Source organism: Acomys russatus, chromosome X (genome assembly GCF_903995435.1).
Source record: "Acomys russatus chromosome X, mAcoRus1.1, whole genome shotgun sequence".
Classification (NCBI taxonomy): domain Eukaryota; kingdom Metazoa; phylum Chordata; class Mammalia; order Rodentia; family Muridae; genus Acomys; species Acomys russatus.
In genome coordinates, this window is record NC_067169.1 from 55222192 (window position 1) to 55248456 (window position 26265).

A 26265-nucleotide genomic window follows, 5' to 3' on the forward strand; every position below is an offset into this window, starting at 1 on the left:
CCCCAAGGAAGTACGCCGGCATCCCTTTCTTCCTGCCCTTTTATCCCTTTATCCTTAGGGTTTGATAGCAGCGGGGTTAGCCCCGTGCCCTTTGTATGGCCACGGAGTTACAGCATCCGGACTCCATGCCCTGTCACAACCGGCAAGTAAACTCTACTAGCCCAAGTCCCGACCATCTGTTAGCAGACGACCCGATACTGGATCATGCAGAGGGAAATAATGCTGCTATGGCTAAGCTGACTCTCCTCCCTGGGCACTCCCATTCTAACGGGCTCTCGGAGCGGGACTCTCAGGCCTGCGTGCTCTCGGAGCGGGACTCTCAGGCCTGCAGCAGCACTAATCTTAACTCGGAGAACCACTCTGACAGTAGGGAGTGTGGCAACTACGACGCCCCAGTTGGTGAGTCCCTCCTAGGGGACTGTGAACTCTCCCGACAGATTGGGGCACAGCTTAAGCTGCTTCCTATGAATGATCAGATCCGGGAGCTGCAGACAATCATCCGGGACAAGTAAGCCCAGAGCGGAAGGGGGAAGGGAGTGGAGGGGCTGAGGTGAAAGTAAAAAGCCTGTGTTTGGATTTGGCAAACTGGTCTTTGGGGATTAGAGGCAGGCCTCTTTCTTTGGAGTGTGCGCAAGGGAATCAGTAAGACTCTTCCCTAGTTATCTCTCAGTTCCTGTAGTTAGGAAGAAAATCTTTTAGGTAGCCTTCAGCCTCTTCCGACCTCTTTGTCTCTCTTAAACGTTACCAGACCTTAACTATGCCAGGCAGGTACACATCCTTATGCCATCTGCTTACTTCCTGACACGTGGTAAATGTATAACCCCGAAATGGTTACTGCCTATGGTTATTACCACCCGACAGCCCAGGCTTACCGAAAAATCCATTTCAAGGGAACCGATGTTGTGCTCCACAGGCTCGCCTGCCCTCTGACTCACAGCATTTGCTCCTGCAGTGTGCCATTTTGTTTACTGTTTGGGAGTTCAGGTTTACCTGGTTGTCAGAAAGCTTATCCTTCACTCTTGTCAAGGTTATCTTATTGAAAACTTACAGAACGTAGTTAACAGCAAGGCAGCCTAAGAACACGTTGGACCCTCCTAATCCCACAAATGAGTGTAGCAAGAACTTCATGTTAAAATATTCCGGGATATGAGTTTTCTCGGAAAAAAATATGCACCACAGTGAAATACAGTGGCCATCCTTCCTTCTTTTATTCTTTTTTCTTTTCTTTTTTGAGACAAGGTTTCCCTAAGCTGCTGCCCAAACTCTGGCCTCAAACTCCAAAGCACAAGTCACCCTGCCAACTAGGTGGAACTACAGGACATGAGACCACACCAAGCTCCCACTGACAGCTTTAAATGAGTAGCTACAGCATGTAAGACCACTATCTTCCCGGCATGCCTTGCCATTTAAAATATTCCCTAACATAAATCAGATTTTAGCAACTTTTTCTTCATCCTCTTATAGGCTCCTGTGTTTGCTTACTGCAGTTGTCCTGAGTGTTTTAAATGCATACATCCATAGCTGTCCTTTTAACATAGCAGCCTTGATTTGAAGACTGTCACCTAAATAGGCTTCATCGGCTTATTAGAACCTACCAAAGTTGGGGATGTTTCGCCTCTTTTGGTTCCTAGGAACTATTCTAAGACACCCTGTCTCTGCTTTTATTTAGAATTCCCTATATGCCTTTTTAATGAAAGGTCAGATCCTGTTTTTCAAGGCTAAAACAATTCTTCCTGGCTGATTTTCCCTGACCTTTTTAAACAGAAGATTTGCCTTCTATTTCAAATATTACTGCTTGTGCACGGGTCTTACATTGCTTGTTCGGTTTATTATGCTTTATGACAGAAATCTATTTTACAGTTTTGAATTACAAACATTCCTTGCCAGTAATAGATGCTCAAACATTTAAGATTGTTTCTACCTTTTGTGAAGATAGAGTTTGACTATACAGATCAGTCTGGCTTGAAATAGTTGATCCTTTTGCCTCAGCTTCCTGAATACTTGAGTGCTTGGACCCTCTTAAAATTGTATTTATGAAACTGCACTATTCATTTATAAAGAATAAGTATTAAAAACTATGGTCATTGCAGGGTGGTGTTGGTGCATGCCTTTAATTAATCCCAGCACTCGAGAGGCAGAGGCAGGCGGATCACTGTGAGTGCAAGGACAGCCTGGTCTACAAAGTGAGTCCAGGACAGCCAAGGCTACACAGAGAGACCCTGTCTCAAAAAACCAAAACAAAACCAAAAACCTATGGTCACGTGATTCATGTGATCTATGGCATAGAGGTCTTAAAAAAGATGAGGCACAGGCTAAAACATCTGTGAAATAAGACAATTTGATGATTCTTGGAATTAACTTTGGTTCTTGGACCCCATTGCATGTGTAGATGAGGTTTTGGGGCTTAGGAAATTTCTGGTAACTTTTAATTGTCCATTGTAATGGTTGTTTTAAAAATAATATCTTCATTGAAGGACTAGAATACAACTCACTGGTAGAACTCTTGCATTACAAACATTAGGCCTTGGATTTTATTCTAAACACTGCAAATAAAAGAGCATGTTTGTTGAGACACAATTCATATACAGTACAGCTTAAGCATTTTAAAGCATGTAACTTCATGATTTTCTGCGTGTTCATGGCTATGTATCGCCACCCACCACATTACGTTTTAGAATATAGTCATCCCCTCAACAAGAGATCTTACTGGTAGCTGATCCAAATTTTCCTGACATTCCTTCAAGCCCTAGGCAGCATTTAGTTTTCTTGATATCTCTACCAGTTTGCCTATTCTGGGCATCCTTTTTCTTTGTGCATGTGTGGTGTATGTGTGTGTGCCCGTGTTTGTGTGGGTGTAGGGATGCATGTATGTACAAATATGTATGGAGTGTAGAGAGAGGGAGACATCTAGTATCTCCCACTATCACTATGCACCCTCTATTTTGAGACAGGGTCTCTACTGAACCTAGAGCTCACCGATTCAACAAGACTGGTTGGCCAGCAAGCTCCAAGTGCCCTCCCATCTCTGTCTCCCCAATGCTGGGATTAAAGGTGTACATCAACCCAGCCTTTTACATGGGTTCTGGGGATCTGAATAAAAGCCCTTATGCCTGTGTCCAAGCACTTCCCTAACTAAGCCATTTCCCTAGCCCTTAGCTTTATTTAATGAGTGGAAAAACAAACACTTTGCACATCAATGGCGTATTGCATGATTAAATCAGATTAAATAGGTTTCTTTCTCCAAGCACTGACGATAAACGCTTTCTAAGTCCTTTATTCTCACTTTTTGAAATGTGCAGTACATTATTACGAGGAGTTACCATACTATGCATCGTACAACAAAGCTTCTTGCTCCTATCTAACTCGAAGTTGCACTCCTGGTCAACCTCCTACCTCGTTTTCTTCCCCTCTTCTCCCTAGCCAGTAGTAAAATCTATTTTATGGTCAAATTCACTGAGATTAATTTTTCAGGACTTCACATATGAGTGTTGCTGTTTTGGATAGCTCAAAGGAAAGGAGTCATATATTATACTATGCTTATATGGCTAGTTTCTTTTGCATATGGTGTTTTCAGGGTTCATTCTTTTTTGTGGCTGAATGGTACTTCATTGTATAGATATGTTGCGGTTTGATTATACATGCAAGGGCTAATGAACATTTGGGTAGTTTCTACTCTTTAGTTATTATGAATAAGGCTGCTGTGAACATTGCTTATATGCCTTTGCACCTGGATGAGGCTCTTCAGTTTTCATTAGACTTCATAAAGGGTCGTTATGGAAAGGTTAACCATTAATACAGAGCTTGGAGAGAGTGGAGAGACTATGGCATTCAGCATTTATATAGGATAGAGTCTGTATGTTTTTTATTATATAGGATGGAGTCTGTATATTCTTTATTATATTTGATTATTCAGAAAAGCTTGGATTATATAGCAACCTGAGACTAAGTAGAATCCTTTGCAATTTTTCTTTTGAGTTTGAAAGAGGAGACAGTAGAATCTCGTGAGGGAATGTTAGATAACATGTTTAACATCTCTGTTTTCTTGCTTTATCGTTTATAAAATGAAGATGTTGATACAGCCTTATGGAACATCTTCCTGAGAGGCTAAAACAAGATTCTATCCATGAACACTGTTATACATTGTGAAGTGCTTTGTATATTTACAGCACTTAAATCTTTTTGTTTGCTTGTTTATTTTTCGAGACAGGGTTTCTCTGTGTAGCCGTGGCTGTCCTGGACTCACTTTGTAGACTGTGCTGGCTTTAACCTCACAGAGATCAGTTTACCTCTGCCTTCGGAGTGCTGGGATTACAGGCATGCACCTCCACACTGGGCTAGCATTTAAGTTCTTCACGTTGGAAATTATGTATGCTTTTTACTGAAACAGTTTAAGGGATCTGCTTGTATAGAGAATTAAAATTCTTAATTTGAAAATCAATAGCAAAGCCAGATCTCGTGGCTCATGCTGCTAATTCCAGCATTCAGGAGGCTAGGTGAGAAAGCTTGCTGGCAATTTGAGGTTAGTCTGTGGTGATCAGGGAGGAACAAGCCAGCCAGAACTACCTAGCAAGACCTTCTCTCAACACAAATAAACCAAAGTCCTGAGAGAGCCTCCATAATTTGTATCCAGCTTTGACATAGTACAGAAAGACCTCCTATAATTTCTCCTAGTGAGGTGGTGCTTATTCAGGCTGGAGACACTGTTTCTCAGTGTTTTGTTTTTGTTAATATGCATAATCTGTTAACAGATGCATTTTCTTCTTTCTTTTTAAATTGTCTTGCCTTTATGCAAATAAGGGCCGGTTCAGGTACTCTGGGAGCTGACAGTGTCTGTTGTAAGCAGAGCTATATTCATGTAGGTCTAGGTATGGAAGGGGCAACTGGGTGTCATAGCCTGTCCTCTTTGAGGAATATGCTTTTCTCTGTTTATATATATAATGGAGGTGTCTGATAATAGAAGCCTTTGCAGTACATGTTGTTTCATTTATTGTTCCTGGTTTTTAGAATCTATCTAGTAAAGGGATTGCTTTATGAATTGACTCTAGCATGGTGAAATGGGGTGATTCAACAGGACTGCAAGTTGTATATCTATAAAACAAGCAAGATTGAGAACATTGTACTGATTTAAAATGACTTTATTTTTTGAAGTATACAATATTTGAAACGTATTATGTTGGCTGTATTATTGAATTTCAAGGAAATGATTTTTCTCTCTTTGAGAGTGTGGTAATCTAAACACCAAATGGAATGGATAATTTTCTCAGCTACACATACATGGGTCACTGGCAAATGACGAGAAAGAAATGACTCCTTCATTTTCTTGTGGATTCTTTCTTGTTGCGGTTGAAATGGATTAAACTATACATCATTCTCTTCCTGAATAATAAATCCAGTAGAATCTGAGTGTAATGTATTTCCCCCTTGACCATAGCTTATGACTTCATGTGTACGGCAATGAAGTGAATTTTAAAAATAATTCTCCAGGCCCCAATTTTGTGTATGTATGTGGGGGGGGGGCAGATTTGTCTCCTGAAATATTAGAATAAAGCTGTACTGTGTGCAGTTTGAGTATATTCTGTCTATGTACTTGTCCTAGGAGAGGCTTTGGCATGTCTTCTGTAGGCTGTTTGGATGGAAACTGAGCAATTATCATAAGAGTTTTTCAGTCCATAAAATGACACCAAAGAACTACTACCTTCATTCAGCCTTGTGACTAGTTTTGAGTCATCTGGAAATGAAGGAACCCGCCTCCTTAAGGACCTCCATTAAGGCCAAAGTCTAGGAAAATGTAAAAGCTGGCCTTCCCAGTCCACCCTTAAAGACTCCCATTAAGGACAAAGTCTGTAAATCTTATCTGCTTAAGGAGTCCAGTTTGTCCCAAGGACAGCCCGCCTGTGCTGAGTGTCCAGCTTGACTCAAGGACAGCAAGTTTGTGTTACAGCTTGTGTTTAAAATTTCCACTTTCCCAGAAGTGTACTTACCCCTCCCAACTAAGAAAGTTCCTAACGCCCCCTGTGACTGCTTCAACCAATCTTCTCCATAGGTCAACTTGTCCCTCCATCCATTACGCAACCACAAAACGCCAAGGCTTGTAACTCACTGCTTACAGCTTTTCTGCCCCAAATGCCAACCAATCACATACTGTAAAACTCATTCTTTTGTCTAAAACCTATAAAAGACCCATGACTCTGTTTCTTGGTGTCTGCAGCTTGAAAGAGCGGGACAGAGCCGTCGCGTCGGCTCAATAAATTCCTATGCATTTACATCGACAGCAGACTGTCTCTTAGTAAGGACTCCAGAAATAGACTAGAGATCTCTGTAGAGGTCTCAGTCTTACAGAGAGGAGACACTTAACCTCAGGATGGATGAAAGGCCTGTACAACCCTAGTATGAGTGTTGCCGGATGTGATGTGAGTCATCTAAGTAATGTAATGTTCTTAACCACCGCTGTGCATTAGAACTGATAGTGAAGTCTTTTTTTTTTTTTTTTTTCCAGTTCCAGGTCTCATCTTTAGAGGTTGTTTGTGCAATCTTGGGTGGAACTTGTTTGCAGCATTCCAAACACCACAAATGATTATTTTCAGGGCTCAAGTGAGACCACTGCCTCTGGGAGAATGCTCAGACTCCCTGTTTGGTGTGAGAGGCCTGGCTTCAGACTCCCAGTATAGAGTAAGCCAGGGATCTATTCACAAGACAGAAAGAGGTAGCTTAAAGAGCTTGTCCTAGCATCACCCTGAGATTAGAGGAATCGTCATTTCAATTTATATGGAACCAAAATGCTCACCATAGGGAAAATATAATTTACATATTGTTTAAAGCAGGGATCTGTTTTTTGCTTTTGTACATTTCTCATTTGAATTTTCTAACTGGCTGTAGTGCAATAGGAAGGAAGTCCCATCTTTAAGCACACAAATCTCTTTTTACAGTGCTTGTTGGGGCTATCCTAGTCCTGTCTCACAGGTTTCACTGGACGCTAGCAGGTGAAAATGATAACTCTTGTTTTTCTGCCTGCTTTTTGGCATTTATTTGAACTCTGCTTGGGGATGCAGGTGAACAAGGAATGCCACTCTATTTTATGAGCTTATTAAGAAGGTACTAACAAACTGACTATGCTGACTTGTACCTAGTAGGTTGTAAAAGCTATTAAAAAATCCAATTGAGTTAGATTTGTTCTAAGTATGTTGTTAGGGGTTTGTTTTTTGAAGGTGACAGGAAGAATAAGATCAATTGTAAGCCATCTGCATGCTCCAGCAAGCCTTGGGGCTATTCTTGATTTTAATGGTCATGTAATAGAGAAGTGGAACTTACCCTTTGAGAGTGCTTACTAAGCCACAGCTTGCGATGAAACCTTCCTTTTGTTTGAACCTTCCAGAACTGCTTGTGTGTTTCACTTCCCTGCCATCCACTGGGTTAACAAACAAAAGTATTAAATCTGACTACTCACGCTCTTGGTTGTAATATTCTTACTTTGAAAGTCCATGAAATTATTCCTATTCTTACCAGGTAAAACACAGGAGGCCCAATTAAATTTGAATTCAAGTGAACAATGAACACCTTTAAAAAAAAAATAAACGCCTAACTTAAATATTGCATGGGATTTCTGAAATTCAAATTTAATTGTACAGCCTGTATTTTTATTTGCTGAATGCTCATCCCTATTTGCCTTCTCCAAATGTCACAAACAGTCCATGTGCATAATCTTCCAGGAAGAAGAGTGATTATTTAAACTGTTGAAATTACATCTAATTCTCTGTGCCTAGGATTTGATTTTAGTTAAATTGTTTTAAGTTATGACTCAGGAGTTTGCCTGCAATTGCTTCCCCCCCCCCCCAAATGTAGTCTTGCTATGACTCAGGAGTTTGCTTGCAATTGCTTTTTTCTCCCAAAGTGTAGCCTTGCTATGTATCCCAGGCTGGCCTTGAGCTTGTTAGGGATGCCAGGCTGTCTTTGAACTTTGTGATCTACAAGCCTTATCATCCTCCTGAGTGCTGGTATCACCAGTCTGCACCACCACACCCAGGAAAGGGTGTGTTGCATGTGGTAACCTTAATGGATTACTCTTTACAAGCTGTATTATCCAATCATCTGTCTCTTCAGAAAGAGCATTTTATTGATCTGTCATTTGTATTTTATTTTGGGATAGGGTCTTGCTATGTAGCCTTGAGTGGCCTGAAACTCCTGAGTTTAACTGATCCTCGATTATGTGACACTATTTCTGGGTGAACAAACAGCTACTAGCTCCAGATAGGGAACGAATGACACACCAAAGCAAACTACATGTTTTATTGGTGTTACTTACAGGAGCAGAGATGACTCGAAGGCAGCTGCGTCACCACAGCCTACCCCAGCTTGGGTGATAGCTCACAAAAGCTGGGAACCTACTGCCTAGTTTACAGACAGTTCAGTAGGTTGAGGAGTGTCCTTTCCAGTAGTTAGATTTGTCTGAGCCTCCTCTATGCAGCCCAGCTGGTGTGAGCCTGAGTCTTAGCAGTCCTTATAGTTTATATATGCCTGGGAAGGAAGGGGCTAATTTTGTTTTGTTTTGTTTTTCAAGACAGAGCTCCGTGTAGCCTTGACGGTCCTGGACTGGCTTTGTAGACCAGGCTGGAAATCCACCTGCCTCTGCCTCCCGAGTGGAAGGATTAAAGGCATACACTACCACACCCGCCTGGGAGGGGCTAATTTAGCAGGTCAATTTCAGGCATTCCTGAAGCTACTGAGTTGTTTGTTTAATTTTAAACTTAACCATCCTCCCTGCAGGATGGAATTTTTAGTTTCCCTTAATAACATACTGTTATTTCACCATACCTTTCATATCCCGTGTCTTAACAAGATGGAAGATTTGCAGAGGAAACTTCTACACAACATCCTCCTGCCTTAATCTTCCAAGTAGTTAGACTTACAGGCATGTGTCACTACACCTAGCGTGGTGGCCAAAGTGAGGATGGGCTGCCTATGTTTAAGGACTTGAATGTTTGCTTCCCAGTTGTATACTGTTTAGAAAGGATTAGTAGGTGAGGTGTTGGTGATGGTGCAGCCTTGTTGGAGGAAGTTCGTCACTGGGGGTGGGATTTAATCTTTCAAAAGTCCACGTCAGGCCCAGTATCCCCCTCCCTCTCTGCCTGCTCCTTGTGGATCAGGAGGAAGCTCTCAGCTCCTGCTCCAGCACCATGCTTGTGTGCTTGCCCCCATGCGCCCAGCTTTGATGGCTGTAGAGTCACCCTCTGAAATGATAAGCAAACTTCCAGTGAAACGCTCTCGTTTAGAAATTGCCTTCTTTGTGGTGACTCTTCATTGCAACAAAACAGTAAGTGAGACAGCTGGCAGCCAGATTTTCTTTTTGAGATAGGATTTTCTTATGTAGTACAGTCTTATCTCCAATGTACTGTGTAGTTTAGGATGAACTCAAATTTCAGGCTTCCTGTTTCAGCCTTCTTAGTGCTGGGATTACAGGCTTTCTAAAGTGTTTAAAGTGCTAGCTAGACTGTCTTACTTAACAAATAGGGAAAATTCACGTTTAGATATTCCATGTTAAAATGAAGATTTGGTTTCTGATATGAATCATGTTTCCATATAAAAATTCCATTTTAAAATGACTGCCTTTGTTTTTCATCATGTTGCTACCATATATGGCACATGTATTTAAGGGGACAATGTCTAGACAAGTAAATATTCTTACATGTAGTTATGTCTCCATTGTTGGACTGTTTGGAGTTTGTATAATTTAAAATATCTCAGTTTCATATTAATTACAGTTCCATGCTTTGGCTTCTGATTGCCTGGATATTCATATTTATTTAAATATCTGATGTTTGGTTATTTATATTTTAGAATATTCTAGGAGTTGGGTGTGGTGGTACACACTCTTAATTCCAGCACTTAAAGGCAGAGGCAGGGAGATCTCTGTGAGTTTGTTGCCAGCCTGTTCTACATAGGAAGTTCCAAGACAGCTAGGGGAATATAGAACCTGGATTTAAAAAGAGAGAGAGAATATTCTAGGGATGTGTATCTGTGTGATTTTGCCTTATGGTAGTTTTGCATTGTATTATTTTAGCCTGTTATTAGGAGATAGTTGGTATTTTACAAAGCTTTGTTTCTGTGGGACAAGATTTTTTGAGACAGGGTTTCTCTGTGTAGGTAACATTTTTAAAATGGTTTTGGAACAAATTGAAGAATTATGATTTGAAACACAATGTATAGAGTGAATAATACCTGGAGTCTAGTTTCCATTAAAATATATTTTTAAATAGATGATTCATACCAGTATTGGGCTTAAAGGAAGAATTCAGAGAATTCAAGCAGCTTGATCTATATGATAAAGAGATTCTGTTTTTATGAAATTGTTTTCAGCAGAGTTAAGAAATTCGATATACTTGGAAGGCAGAGGCAGGTGGATCGGTGTAAGTTCAAGGCCAGCCTGGTCTACAAAGTGAGTCCAGGACAGCCAGGGCTAACACAGAGAGACCCTGTCTTAAAAAAAAAAAAAAAACAAAACAAAACCAAAAAAAAAAAAAAAAAAAAAAAAAAAAAGAATTTCAACACGATGTTGAAGGCCACTGTAGAATATTTTTTAGATTGTAATCATCTTATTGTATTGTAGATTTACTTTTATTTTTAAAGTGATTTAAAGTAAAAAGTATGAGTTGAAGTTTATCTAAAATAACAGAAACCAAGATAGTAATTACTGTTTATAGTGGAGTAACTTGGAACAGTGGGTGATTTTATCATAGGTCAAATAATTGTCAAGAGAAGACATTTCCTACTAGATTCTCAGTATATACCTTTTGTAGAATGTAGGTAAAGTGCCTATTATGCAAAGGTTACAAGCTAAAGCTGATTTGGGGGGAGAGAGCATCAGAAAGATGTTAAAATAACAGATGGTGCTATCTCTGATCCCTTTGCCTGATACTACTACTCTGTGTAATAACTTTATGTGTAAACTGTTGAGAAGTGTTAAAAAAAAAATAACATGTTGCCAAAATATAGCATAGGATATTACTTTAAGAAAACTTCAAACTTGATGGCTCAGGAGATGGCTCAGTGGTTAAGAGTACTTGCTCTTCTTGCAGAGGACCTGGCTCTGATCCTAGCATTCACATGGCGGTTCACAGCAACCTGTAATTCTAAATCCAGGGCATCAGATGCCCCCTTCTAGCACCCATGGGCATTAGATATGTACATGGTGCACAGATATAGTTCAAAGTTTTCTTCCCTTTTGAAAAGGTGTATTTTGGCTCGTGAGACAAGTTTTCATAGGTCTAGCAGCAACAGCAGCATTTTTTTTAAAGTATAGTTCTCTGCTTCTTACTTCCTTGACAGGTGTGTTTTAATGGTGAGTGGTGTCTTTTGAAAACAGTACTCCATATTTGACCACCTTCCCTTGGTGGGGAGGCCTGGTGGCACTCAAAGAAAGAATAAGCAGGCTACCAAAATGAGACTTGGTAGCCTATGACCATACAGTGGGGGAGGAGGTCCCCCTCGGTCTTAGACCTAGGGGAGGGGGATAGGGGGAAAGAGGGAGGGAGGGAGGAATGGGAGGATACAAGTGATGGGATAACAGTTGAGTTATAATCTGAATAAATTAATAAAATTAAAAGGAAAAAGAAAACAGTAGTCCATGTAAAAAAACCTGTTTTAAATGGCTTCTCTATGTATATAGGTGTGTGTGTGTGTGTTTGTGTGTGTGTGTGTGTGTGTGTGTGTGTGTGTGTGTGTTTAGAATTTTTTGGGTCTAGAGAATAGAATATATAAAGACTACAAACCCATATTCTTGCTATTGCTTAATTATGCCCATAGTTTATGGAGTTAGCATCTACAATATGATAGAGCTGTGATCACTCTAAGAAATGCAATGTTATTTGTGTCTCATATATTTTATTGCTTTCCTATGTTTGAAAAAGTGTGTGCACATGGAAAAATGTGATGAATGATCTGCTGAGCTAATGGGCACTTGCATTTGCCTTTTTGATGCTGTGATGAGGAATATGTTAGTATATTTTGGATGGCAGGTAGGGAACTTTAAGTACATAAGCTGGGAACTAATCCATTCTATCAAAATGTTTAACTTATATGAATGAAGGGAGAGGAATAATATTAGAATTTTACATATAGAAAAGCATCAGTCTCTTAACATTTGGGAGGCTGGTTAACAGCTTGTGGGTACGTGCGAGATTGCATTGTTATTTTTTGAGTACCTCACAATAGAATGGTATTAGTCAGAAGGAAATGTATAAGAAAATGACAGAAAAATCTAGGGAATCAAAAGGAACAAATTATAAATCATTTGGGAAAGAGAGCTTAGAAATTAAGCTACACATTCTTAAAAGCAGTGACAAAAGCAGGGGACTTATTTTACCTCTTATAGTTGCAAAAGGGACTAGAGACAAAGTAGATGGATTACTTGCCTCTTTTGTGTGCCTAAAGGTGAACTAAAGGGAAGAGGGTGGGAAAGCTATGAAGTTTCTTCTCAATTTGAGCTTGTAGCCTTGCTGTCATCTTCCAGGGGATCTTTGTTCTCTGACAGCTCAGTGGCAACTGCTTGATCTTTTCAGTTGCTATCTCGAATGTTGGCATCAAGTAATCACATAAGCATTTCCAATAATAGTTATGAAGTCATCTCATTTTGATGTCTGTATCTTAGTAAAAATATATTGCCTCGGTAATAGTCTGTACACATAAGCATTTCAGGTTTAATATCAGTGTTACTATGTGTAATAAGTTATATTTTACCTTGCAGTTGTAGTTTAGACTAAACCTTGTACTTTTTTTTTTAGGACAGCCAGTAGAGGAGACTTCATGTTTTCTGCGGATCGTTTGGTAGGTGAAGGTTTTCCGTTTTTATTTCATTGTTATACATACTGATATACTCCCAGTAGGCCAGGGTTTTTTTGTTGTTGTTGTTGTAGAGCACTCTGGGGTTGAGAGAGACTGCACTTAGTAACCATCATCTTGCTATGCTTCTTTCTACTATAGCCTTAAAGCACTGCCTCACTCCCGTTTACTCCAAAGCATTACCTATGAATCCATCGCTTGTCATTCTGAGATGGATCTTGGCAGTCTGGTTCTCCGAAACTCATAAAATTAGAAGAAAACTAAATATGTTTTGAGACCTAGCATTTACCCTTGTGGTATCAGCTAATGTACAAGAAGTAGTGTAATTTTTTTGTGGTTCACAATATGACTTGTATTTGTTTTGCTTCTGCCCTGTGGTACAGTCACAATATTAAATTCTAAGTTGGACTGCCTACCCCTTCTTCAAGGGCATCCTATTAAGTCCTGAGCAAACCCAATCTTTATATAATCAGTGTCATCTCAGATGATCTAAGGCCAGATTGCTTTGCTATAGCTTTTCATTCTTGTGTTGATACCTAAGTATGCTCCATTCTTGGAATGAAATTGATAGTTGCTATGACTAATACTCTTCATTAATGAAAATAAACACTGGGCACATATTAGGTTCTGCACTAGACTATTTTGGGAGGGAGGAGATGAAACAGGAATATAGATATGGCCATTGCTCTTAGGGAATTTACAGGTTTTTTTTGTTTGTTTGGTTGGTTTGGTTTTGGTTTTTGGTTTTTGGCTTTTCAAGGCTGGGTTTCTCTGTGTAGCCTTGGCTGTCCTGGAACTCACTTTGTAGACCAGGCTGGCCTTGAACTAACAGGGATCCACCTGTGTCTCTGCCTCCCAAGTGCTGGAATTATGGGCGTGCACCACCACACCTGGCTGAATTTACAATCTTAACACTTTAACTTAGTTTAAGTGAGAAATGTAGCTTATTAGGTCATAGAAAACAGAAAAGAAAATGTGAGAAAAAGGCAGCAAGCTTTTCATTTTGACTTTCCCTGGAGCATGTATTCTAAAATACTGTAGACAACTCCTCTGCTGCTTTTGCCTTTAATTATTCTTGGTCAAGAGGCCCACTTTGATTTCAACTTATTTTGGCTTTCATGGACAGTAAGAACCTGTTGGTAAGAGCAGGTGAAATATGATTGACATTCCTGGGGCCTGCTTCTCTGTCTCTGTCTCTGTCTGTCTGTCTGTCTGTCTGTCTGTCTGTCTGTCTGTCTCTCTCTCTCTCTCTCTCTCTCTCTCTCTCTCTCTCTCTCTCTCTCTCTGTGTGTGTGTGTGTGTGTGTGTGTGTGTGTGTGTATTTGTGGAGGTGCTTGCATGTAGAAACCAGAGGTCAGCCTTGGGTGTGGAGGCCAGAGAGCAGTCTTGCTTGCTTCTCAGGAGCCATCTACCTAATCTTTTTTTTCTTCTTCAGATAAGGTCTCACACTGGGATCTGGAGCTCGCCAGTTAGGCTAGGCTGGCTGGTCATCAAGCCCTCCAGAAACTCTCGCGTCACTAGGGCTATAAAGCATATGCTACTACTTGTCTTTTTTATATGGGTTCTAGAGACTGAACCTAGATCTTTATGTTTACAAGACATGTACTTACCACCAATTCAGCCTTCTTTTATGTTTTCAGCAAAGCCAACCAACAAACCAACGAAACAAATATCAAGCCCCCCCCCCCCAAACATTTTTGAGGAGTTACAAACTTCTACCTTAGTGGCTGAGAATAGGCGTTTATAGGAGTTTCTCTTCACTGGTGTAAATGTTCATCTTTTGTTTCCACTGTGCCCTCTTTCTTTCTTTTCTTTTTATTTTTCTTTTGTCTTTTTGAGGCAGGGTTTCTCTGTGTAGCCCTAGCTGTCCTTGGACTAGCATTGTAGACCAGGCTGGCTTCAAACTCACAGAGATCCATCTGCCTCTGCCTCCCGAGTGTTGGGATTAAAGGCATGCACCACCACACCTGGCTTTTTTTCCCTTTTGGAGACAATCTCTTTTTCCAGAAGGGTCTCAAAGTTCTGGGTTCAAGCATTCCTTCTGGGACAGCTTCTAGTTTTATGCTGTCCTCTAGCTTAGACATGCTAATCTCCACACCTGGGTTTACATTCTTTTTATTTTTTGTTTGAAAAATTTATATATGTATACAGTGTATTTTGATTATATATCTCCCTCCAACTCCTCAGACTCTGCCACCCAACTTCTTATCTTTTGTTTTCATAGCCTACTGAGTCTCATTTATATACCTGGGTGTGACGCCATCCACTGGGGTATGGCCAACCTTTCAGGGGCCACACCTCTAATGAAAATAGGCTCTCCTTCCTTCAGAAAGCCAATTGACTGCCAATAACTTCTCAATTAGGGGTGATTGGCTTGATCTTGTCCCTGTCTTGTGCAAACAAACACGGCTTCTGTGAACTCATGACTGTAATAACAGCCATGAGTGCACAACAGCCCTGCCATGTCCAGAAAACAATATTTCACAGCAGTCCTCTTCAACCTCTGGCTCTTACAGACATGATCACTTCTGTCCTAGGGTTTCAGAGGGTGGGAAAGGAAACAAGGCTCTTTTGAGACACAGGCTGTTCAAAGAAAAAAATTCTTCCCTGTAATTGTCACTTAAATAAACAGAAATAACCAAGGAAGGTGGTGGCGAGTCTTTGAGTGTGCTCTTACATCCACCATTACATACACCATTCAAAAGGTTTCTGGGCCCATTCTCTGATACTGCAGGCAGACAGAGTGATGGGCCATTTCCGATTGATCCTTTTAATGGCAGCAGGCTGATGTGTTGTGATAACAGAGAATGAAGCATCGTACCTTGCCCTGCTGTTCCTGATTCCCAATCATTAATGGAGTATTGATTGGAGAGAATGTGTACTACAGGCTCAGCACTGCCTTTACTGTAGTGGGCTCTGGTGGCTCCCCATGAGAGGCCGTCTCCAGTAGTTTTGAGTGATTCTTTCGTCTATACCACATATTTGTAATTACTCAAAAGGCTTAGCTTTAAATTTTTAAAAAATATTTATTTACTTGTGTGTGCATGTATGTGTGTGTGCACACGACCGCACATAGCATTGTGGATACATGCAAAAGCCCTATTGCAACATTTGGGATTTGGTTCCATGCTTCTACCTGGTTCTCTCTCATCTAATTGGCCTTCATAGTACTTTTCTTTCACTGAGAAATCCCAAGGTATTCTACTGGATCCTCCTTCACACCTACTAAATTGCTTCAACCCCTCTACTTATTCATTTTTTCATACAGAGTGAATGAATCCAAAATAATTTTTCAATTAATTCATTTTTAAATTTCAAGATCTCAAAGATACTAAGCAAGGCAGAGAAAGTCCAGGTGGACACTTCCCACAGTGACCCACAACTTTATTACAACCAGTGTGGTTTTGGCACAACTCTTGGTGAAATTTTGTACCTCTCATGTTCTTTACTGAATCAGTGGGACCCTTTGGTGACAGCCATGTGCCAAATGTTGGTTGGATACTTGGCAACAAGCAACCTGGCATTTAGATCTGTCCCTGCAATTGATACTTGTTAGAGCCCCTGTTACAATAAAATGTGTCTGTTCGGCCTAGGAAGCTAATAACTGACTCAAAGAGACTGAAACGTAATTCAAAGCTGCAAGCCCTACGCTGGGCAGAATCTAAACTGCTGCTAATCAACAATAAAGTACTCTAATCCTTATAACCAACATATATCCCAAGTACTTGCCAATCTGATAGTCCTTGGGGTGCTTCTCCCCTGCAAATGTCACTCTTAACTATCAACTCCCGGATCTGCTCCCTCTCAAGGAAGTTCCGCCTTCTACTTCCTGTCCTTCTACCCAGCTGATTGGCTAAACAGCACTTTATTGACAGTTGTTACATCCACTCAAGACATTTCTCCACAGGACTCCCCCCCCCCGCCCCCACCTCTTCCATAAGCTAAGCCCTTAGGTCCTAAGGCTAACAGATAGGATTCTCTGCAAACCCTCAATGCATTATTTCTTTGATTTTTTTAGATCAGACTTGTTGTAGAAGAGGGACTGAATCAGCTGCCATATAAAGAATGCATGGTGACCACTCCAACAGGTAACCAGGGCTTATATGCTCAATTTTTCCTCATAAAAATTCTGAGTTAGAGTCAGGGGAGGAAAATGGAAGGCCAGCATTCTGGGTAAAATCAGTGTGAAAAATGAGGAGTTTATGTATAGCTGATTTTTAAAAAAAGCATCTTTTAAAACTAAGAGACTTTGTAAAGAAATCCATGTAGGTGACTTTTTGTTAATGGCTTGCTTGTCAATTCAAGTTAAAGGTTATTACCCACTCTTCAGCATGCAGGTGTTGCTCCTGATGGCAGCCCATGGGGATCAGAGTTAAGAATTGCTGGCAGCTTATCTTCACCTCTGTGGGGAAGCTGCTGGTGCTAACAAATGCAGGAGACTGGTTTGGCATAGAAACTCCCGGTTAGAAAGAAGATGAGATGTGAAAAAGAAAAAGAAAACTAAACATGATAAGATTTGAAGAAGGTACTTCGTTCTAATAAAAATAGCATACAACCCCCTCCCAGAGATGTTAATTTCTGATTTGGTTTGGTTTTTTTTTTTTCTACAAATGATGGAAAACTCTTCTGTTCAAAGGGCTGACCTTGTTGCATCATAATTGACACAACGCAGAATGAGACCAAGTTTTGAGTAGCCTGATAACTATTTCAGCCTCTTCTGCTTTTTAGGCAAAACAGAGGCTCATAAGAAGGGCTGGAATGAGGAGGCTTTCTGCTGTGGCTCTCAGTGGGACCTGGTGTGAATTGATGGGGTATCTAGTATTCATGGACTGCAGTGATTCTCCTTTGAATTCAATTTGAAGGACGTGTATGTGAATATTGTGCTATAATAAGTCCTATTCCCACTTGATGAAATCCTCCTCTCCCAATTATTCTTAGAGCTTTCTTCTAAGGAATTAGAAAATAACTATGAAAAATCCTGACTCATTACTTACACAGGAAACCCGAGGTGTTATACAATGTGTCCTGACAAGGGTTGTTTTGGACTCATCTGCTTTAATCCATGAGCACCTTATAGAATATTCACATTGCTCCAATGATAAAGCATCTATTTTTTCATTTTATTTCCCAACAGGGCACAAGTATGAAGGAGTGAAATTTGAGAAAGGAAATTGTGGGGTCAGCATAATGAGAAGCGGTAGGTTTGGATGTGTATGATTTTGTTTTTTTGCATGCATGGAAACGGTTGCTGTTTCCCGGGAGAGAGGCAGCTGGCTTGTCATAATTGCAACCTGCCTTTGCTTAAATCTCGCCACCTGTGTTGCCTAGCCTCATGGTGCCTTGGAGTCATGGCCTTTGTGCTGCTAAGTTGGCTAATTGTAATTGCAGGCATCTTCCCTAGTGGTCTGCTCCCACAAGCAAGCCAGCGTTTTAAAAGACTCAAAGGAGGTGGGAGGATAGCAGGAAGGGAGGAGAGGATACTGTTGTCTTGGGGAGAATGGTTTGCAGACCGAAGGAATGTGGCATAAATTACATTCTTTCTGAAGAACATTTAGGTACCTGGCTGGAGAAAATATGTTCTCTGGTTTTAATCTATGTTGCAGGAAACTGTCAAAAGCTGGACTGAAGACTTATTTAATATTTAAAATTTGATAGTCTATGAATATGTGACTATGTAGGCAAAAGCATCTGTCATTAGCTCTAGATAGTTCCACTGGCTGGTTTTATACATTTTGTATTTCTGCTTTGAGTCCAGCTGATTATCCTAAATACCAACCTTTGTGCAGCAAAGTGGCATGCCTGTGATAAGACCATGTACCTGTTACACAGGACTGTTTCCTCCTCAGCAAACTGATTTTTTTGTTCGTTTGTATGAGAGCTAGAAGCCCACTAGTTTGCATTGGAAACCAATGGATTCTGAAAACAGATAAACATTCCTTTTTCTCTAGCTCTAGTGGTGTTTCTGAACAATTGAACACCTCAATTACAAAAGGAACTTTCAGCTCTGATTTGATAGGAAGATAGTTCATAAGGAATGACAGCATTCTCAGGATAGTGTTGTTGAACACATGGGTGTGGTTTCTTAGCTCCTTCATCGAGAGCACCAGCTTGGTCCTTGCACCTCTGCTGTCTACTGGATGATTCAGAGAGATAAAGGCTAATGTGAGGAGGGTGTTGTTTGTTGGTTTCTTTGCTTTTTTCTTTTGATGTTTTGGGTTTTGGTACTCTGGTTTATTTTGAATCCAGAATCTTGTATACAACATGGGTATGTCATATACACACTATTACCATAAAACTCTATCCACAGCATTGACTTAGTTTTTATTCTTAAAAGCCACGTGTTGTTTTTTTGGTATAACTTTTTAGAAGAAACTGGCTGCATGCTTACACTAATGCTCTAAAGTTTCCTCTTAAACTTAACTGAAAAGTTAATTTAAGTAATACCAGTATTGATAGATTTTCAAAGTAATGTAAAATATTGAAGACTGAATGAGCACGATTTACTTTTGGAAAATCCTTCTTCAAAGGAATTCAGACTCAGAAATAGGCCTGTGTTTGAGGGCTGGGGAGATGTCTCAGTGATTAAATCACCTGCCACACAAGTGTAAGGCATGCAGTTGAAGTAAGTGTGGCAGCCTGCCTAGTTCCAGTATTCAAAAGGCACAGGCAGGGGATCTCTGGAGCAAAGTGGCTAGCCAGATTAGTCACAGAAGAAAGCCCTGGGCTCAACCTGGGGGATCTTGGCTCAAATAAAAAGACGGAGTGATTGAAGAAGACTTTTGAAGTCAACCTTGAGCTTCCACAGGCATGCCCACAGCACATGCACCTGCATACATATGTGTGCGCATACACGTCCAAACATGTCTACATACCTCACAGACATGGTCACGTACAAAAATGTAGCTTGTAGTTAGAAACCAATGGGATGGGGGATCAGGTTGGCTCATAGAAAACAGAGAACATATACTACTCTTTCACTATTTGCAGCCAAACTTTTGTAAGTGAAGTTATTGTCCAATTAAGTGATGAATCCTGGTGCCACATTTATCTAAAGGGAACGCTTTTGGCCAGCAGCCCCCACTCTTTCGTGAATCTGTTGTATTTTTCCCAGACAAAAGTGACAAATTTAGGTGGCTTAAGATCTTCTTTAAAAAATAATAATAATAATAAAAGGAAACGTATCTCCGATGCTGAAGAAGCTCAAGGAATAACCCAGTCAAGCCTTTATTTCCATAATCATAGAAGCATGACAGCTCAATAGCCGATAAGCAAACAATAAGCCTAGCGTATTGTGCTTTCATTGGCCAGCCATTCATCGGCTTTCATTGAGTTCCTACTAAGAATAAAATATGAACAGAGTAGAAGAGAAAGAGGAATGCTTCTGTCTCGATAGTGTTCTTTTTGTAATAGGAACCATGAAAACCTCTGCCTTGGCCTGATCTTGGATTTGCACTCTATCTGCCCCAACCCTGTTGTCCCTGATTTCTTTTCATTTCCTTCTTCAAGGTGAGGCAATGGAACAAGGTCTAAGAGACTGCTGTCGGTCCATACGGATTGGGAAGATCCTGATTCAGAGTGATGAGGAGACACAAAGGGCCAAAGTTTATTATGCCAAGTTCCCCCCAGACATTTACCGCAGAAAAGTCCTTCTGATGTATCCAATTCTCAGTGAGTGGCTTGAGTTGCGTTTGTAATTTTTTGTTACAGTTTAAATTCAAGTTGGTGCCTGCCTCCTACACACTCTTATATAAAAGGCAAAAAAACATTTCTAAATGTGTTTTCTCTGTTGGATTTAGAGTTGCCCTGGGCAGTTCACTGGGAAATTTTTATTGTATAATAGGGGAATATACATTAGTCAAACTTTGTTAGCACCACAGAACATCTGTCTTGAAATGAACACACTGAAGCCGAGGACCTAATGAGGCAGAATATATAGAACACAAAATATATTAGCCACGTTCTGTTTCTACCTTAATGAGCATGGCAGAGAGTTTCTCAAGGGTTTATCCTCTCTACAGGAAATTTTTTCCTGATATTCTGTTCTTATCCCTGTACTTTTTCATATCATGGTCCCCCAGGGAGGTGGGCAACAGCAGCAGTGGTGGTGGTGGTGGTGGTGGTGTGAAATTTGGTGTCTCAAGCAATAAATGAGTTTAGAGCTGGTTGTACAGTTGATAACCTGCTCATTAAGAATAACACTGACAAAGAACAAACACTTTCAAATGAAGCTTTTATTAGTCCTGTCTTATGTTAAGATTACTGTATTGCTCCGAATTCAAGAACACTTCAGTAGAGTTGCTAACATTGTTAATGGGTGTGGCTGCCTTTTTTGTTTTAGGCACTGGAAACACTGTAATTGAAGCTGTAAAGGTTCTTATAGAACATGGAGTTCAACCCAGTGTTATTATTCTACTCAGTCTCTTCTCTACTCCCCATGGTGAGCTGATTTTTTTGTTTTGTTTTGGTTTGGTTTTTCAAGACAGGGTCTCTCTGTGTAGCCTTGGCTGTCCTGGACTCACTTTGTAGACCAGGCTGGCCTTGAACTCAGAGAGATCCGCCTGCCTCTGCCTCTTAAGTGCTGAGATTAATGGCATCCCATGGCGAGTTTAAACTGCAATTATAACTTGAGCTCCAGATAGTCATGAGATGAGTAGGTGTGTATCTCTCTAGCTTCTCATACCAAGGAAAAGTATAGCTGTATGTCCATGTTAAATTTAAATCTAGTTTTGGTATATATGACTTGTGTCTGTCATCTCTAAGCTTAGTGATGATACTAATAATCATTTTTTTGAGAGAAGGTGTAGCACTCTGGTCTTGAACTCCTAGACTCAGGTGATCTCATCTTCCAAAGCAACTGAGACCACAGGCATATATCAACATGCCTGGCTTGTTTTACACTATTCTGATGTTTACTTTTTATTTCGTTGTTTTATTTTATATGTATGGTGTTTTACCTACATGTATATGTCTATGTACCATGTACATGCCTAATGCCCTCAGAGGCCAAAAAAGATGTTGGATTCCCTGGAACTGGAATTACAGATGGCTGTGAGCTGCCCTGTGGTTGTTGGAATTTGAACCCAGGTCCTTTGGTAGAGCAGCCAGTACTCTTAACTAGTGATTTACCTATCTACTCATTCTGATGTTTAAATTCAAATGGGAAATATGAATTACTTCATTGAAAAAAAACTGCAGTTGTTTTCTTAATTGGCCAGTTTGGTTAGGACCCCTAAATGGCTGATTGGTTTCCCACCTGAGACTGAGAACAGCTGTCAAATAGCAAAGGACTTATGTTATTATTAAAGTAATCTTTGGAATGAGAAGTGAAGATCATATTTTTTTTAAGTTAAACATCTGCTTTAAGGACATATGAGGAAGTCATATATTCTTTACTTCCTGCAAAACATTACCTAAATTAAGACTTTGGCTTCCTTAGGAAACAATCTAGGACAATTAGGAATACATGGTAAGAAAATAATTATAGAGACATGCGAGAATTTAGTTTCTAGAGTCTTCATTATAGAGTTATTTAGTATAAAAGATAATTCAAGTATAAGACATAATGGTTGTTTGGAATGATAACAAGCACATGCTTGTAATTCCAGCACTTGGGAGGCAGAGATAAGAGGATCACTGCAAGTTCAAGGCCAGCCTGCCCTACACAGAGAACTTAACTCTACAGATAGATTCTGGCTCAAAACCAACAACAAAGGAATTATATAGATTACTGATAAGAAAATGGATATATAAGTAATATCCATTCAGAGGATATATTACATACCTTGCAAATATTGTTTTTGAGAAATACTTAGTGTTATAAAAATATAGATGGCAAGTGTGAAAAAGCAGCATAAATAAGAATCTCATACTGTGAAATGCATCCCTTCTCTAAAGTCTCAAGGACCTTTGTGGAGGAAGTGGGAAGATCTTAAGAGCCAGAGATAGTGGATGATTTCAAGGAAACAGCATTTTCCAGAGACAACAGTTCCACATATGAACACATAAAGGTTGTCACAATCTACATAAGAGATTTGCACGCTCAGGCCAGATAAAATACCAGCATGGAGGAAGGGCAGATGGACAGTGTCTTACCACTAGCTGAAGAGCTACTGGCATTTGATAGTTGCTGGAAAAAGAGGAGTCAGTTGTTTTGAATGGTTTGACCTCTGGTAAGTCAACACACAAGAGGTGTTGGGTGACAGAGTTGGGTGAAAGGGACTGGGCTTGATGGTTTGAGGGTTGGGGGAGGAATAGAGACAACACAAACACACATGAAGTTGGGTGGATGGAGAGCAGAGAGGAATAATGGATCAAAATAGATTGTAGGAAATTCTCAGAGAATTAATACAAATACAAAAAACATTATGAAATGCCATTACTATGTTTAGAGATGAGCTAGATAAGTTATAACATTAACTACCAAAAGCAGACTTGGCTTTATCCTAAAACTGAATTAATTCGACCTCCACAGGAGTGGCCAGGAAGACACACAATGCTATTTGACTTTTGCTTTCAAAGTGCACACACAGTAGTAATAATGGTTATTTTAGGGTATAATTCTAAATGGCATTCATTTTTTTTCTTTTTTTTTATTAATTTATTCTTGTTACATCTCAATGTTTATCCCATCCCTTGTATCCTCCCATTCCTCCCCCCCCCCATTTTCCCATTATTCCCCTCCCCTATGACTGTTCCTGAGGGTGATTACCTCCCCCTGTATATTCTCATAGGGTATCAAGTCTCTTCGTGGCTACCAGCTGTCCTTCCTCTGAGTGCCACCAGGTCTCCCCCTCCAGGGGACATGGTCAAATGTGAGGCACCAGAGTACGTGAGAAAGTCATATCACACTCTCCACTCAACTGTGGAGAATGTTCTGACCATTGGCTAGATCTGGGAAGGGGTTTAAAGTTTACCTCCTGTATTGTCCTTGGCTGGTGCCTTAGTTTGAGCGGGACCCCTGGGCCCAAATCTGCCTATCATATTGTTCTACTTGTAGATTTCTAGGACCCTCTGGATCCTTTTATTTTGCTATTCTCCCATGCGTCTCTCATTTAGAGTCCCAATAGGATGCCCTCCCCTCTGTCCCAGTTTCCTGGTAAGTGAAGGCTTTCATGGGACATGCCCCTTGGGCTAGTATGCAGATATAAGTGAGTATATACCATTTGATTCTTTCTGCTTCTGGGTTAACTCACTCATTATGATCATTTCTAGCTCAATCCATTTATCCACAAATTTCGGGAATTCCTTGTTTTTAATAGCTGAGTAGTATTCCATAGTGTATATGTACCACAGTTTCTTTATCCACTCTTCTACTGAGGGACACTTAGACTGTTTCCATGTTCTGGCTATTATGAATAAGGCTGCTATGAACATGGTTGAGCAAATTTTCTTGTTGTGTGCTGGAGCATCTTCTGGGTATATTCCAAGGAGTGGAATAGCTGGGTCTTGAGATAGCCCTATTCCCATTTTTCTGAGATAGCACCAGATAGATTTCCAAAGTGGCTGTACTAGTTTGCATTTCCACCAGCAATGAAGGAGTGTTCCTCTCTCCCCACATCCTCGCCAGCATGTGGTGTCGCTTGAGTTTTTGATCTTAGCCATTCTGATGGGTGTAAGATGGAATCTCAGAGTTGTTTTGATTTGCATTTCCTTGATGACTAAGGAGGTTGAGCATTTCTTTAAGTGTTTCTCAGCCATGGCATTCATTTTTAAGCCTTTTTTTTTTTTAACATTTTCTAAGCAGTCCTCAATGAATTGATATTTGTTTCCTAGTTGAAAGAGAAATAGATGGCTTCTCTAGTTGGGCTGTTCCCTCATTTCCAACTATCCCAGGCCATCCTGGAGAAGCCCCAGGGTGCGTGTGAGAAAGGCTATTCTCAGTAGGCTGCTGTTTAGTAACTGTGGCCTATTGAATTAATTTGTTCTTTTGTAGCCTAGATGTACCTATATTTAAATACTAGTGGGGACAAGTGGTGATTTGCTTGATTGTTCATTGTGTGTAGCACTGGTGACATTGAAAACATTGTTAATCCAGTAATTATCCACTTTTGGCAAAAGAAAAATAATCTCTCTTGTAATTGTATCAATTAGGACAGTATACCATTGTTTGGCATTAAAAGTGAAAACTCCACATTGTATAGCTGTTTTCAAGGTGTTTTTTTTGTTTGGGGTCCCAGCCAGCCCAAATTCCCTGATTGGCCCCTTCATCTAAAGCTAGAATCCTTATCACTAAACAGCTAGCATTCTTTGATACACCAAAGATGCCTTCCTGATTGTTTCATGTTATTGCAGCTGGAAAACTTTTATTTCATGTGATTTTCCTTTTAGGAAGTGCTATATTACTTGATTCTAGCCAAAACTGGTGTAACTGAATAATGTGATTTTTAAGACCATATTATTGAGTGGGAAGGAACATGGTCTGAACTATTAGCCAAGATTTTCAGATACCAGATATTATATAAAGGGATTAAATGTTACCTAACTCAGCATCTAAAGGTAGTTGTTGCCTGTTTTGTGTCAGTATTAGGTCTGGAGACAGTGATTATAAAATTTGCAGATTCTAACTATGGTTGTTACCAAAAATATTGCAATAATAACAATTATTTTTGACTTTCTTGAAGGTGCCAAATCAATCATTCAAGAATTTCCAGAGATCACAATTTTAACTACTGAAGTTCATCCTGTTGCGCCTACGCATTTTGGACAGAAGTATTTTGGAACAGACTGAGTCATTAAAGGAAAAATGAAATACCTTACATAATATTATGGTTGTAAATGCATTTTATATTTGTTTTTACTGATTGGACAAATACTGGAGAAAATGTGTTAGGAATGCCTTTTAACATTGGAAGTAGATGTAGCACCAGGAAGTATTGGAAGTTTATTTGTTTGATTTGGTCATTTCTTCACATGTGCACCCATAGTGCTTAGAAAAGATGAAAATTGTAATCGTATACTAATGGAAGTCACAGAACTGTCGCTCAGTGCGTGGAAACTGTCAAACTCGTGACCCTCTTGGTTTGGAGGTTGCTTGCAGCTGCGGAGAAAACCCAAAGGACAGTTAGTTCTTTGGCACCCTCCAGTTTCCATTTTCTTTACTGGGCTTTTAGCTTTAGAGTGGTTTCCCGTATGTGGCTGTGGTCGCCCTCCATACTCTGTACTTCCTCATACTATATATGCAGGTACCTTGTAGAAGAGAGAACAGGAGTATATCCTGGAATTTTATATCGCCATTTATGTCCTTGCTTAATTGACAGACCCAGGATGTCTACTTAAGTCTTCACCTAAGCTGATGTGTTTCGTTATGGCTCATTTCCCCAACTGGGAATTGAGAGAAGGTGCCTGCCAAAGTGGCATACAGGGGAAGAACTGCAGGGCCTTTTCAGTAACCGAATCTGTAACATGAATCTACAGAGACCGAAGCACAGAGGCCTG

The 26265-nt window shown here is 40.2% G+C and overlaps 1 protein-coding gene across 1 annotated transcript; it reads left to right on the top strand.

The window, feature by feature from the left end:
* On the top strand, positions 1-25698 carry Uprt (uracil phosphoribosyltransferase homolog). The gene is made up of 7 exons (XM_051141575.1): positions 1-508; positions 12774-12816; positions 16850-16919; positions 17966-18028; positions 20338-20499; positions 21170-21268; positions 25452-25698. Exons 1-7 carry the CDS (start codon positions 96-98, stop codon positions 25556-25558), a joined length of 957 nt encoding a protein of 318 aa, XP_050997532.1. The 5' UTR covers positions 1-95; the 3' UTR covers positions 25559-25698.
* Positions 25699-26265: the final 567 nt, after the last annotated feature.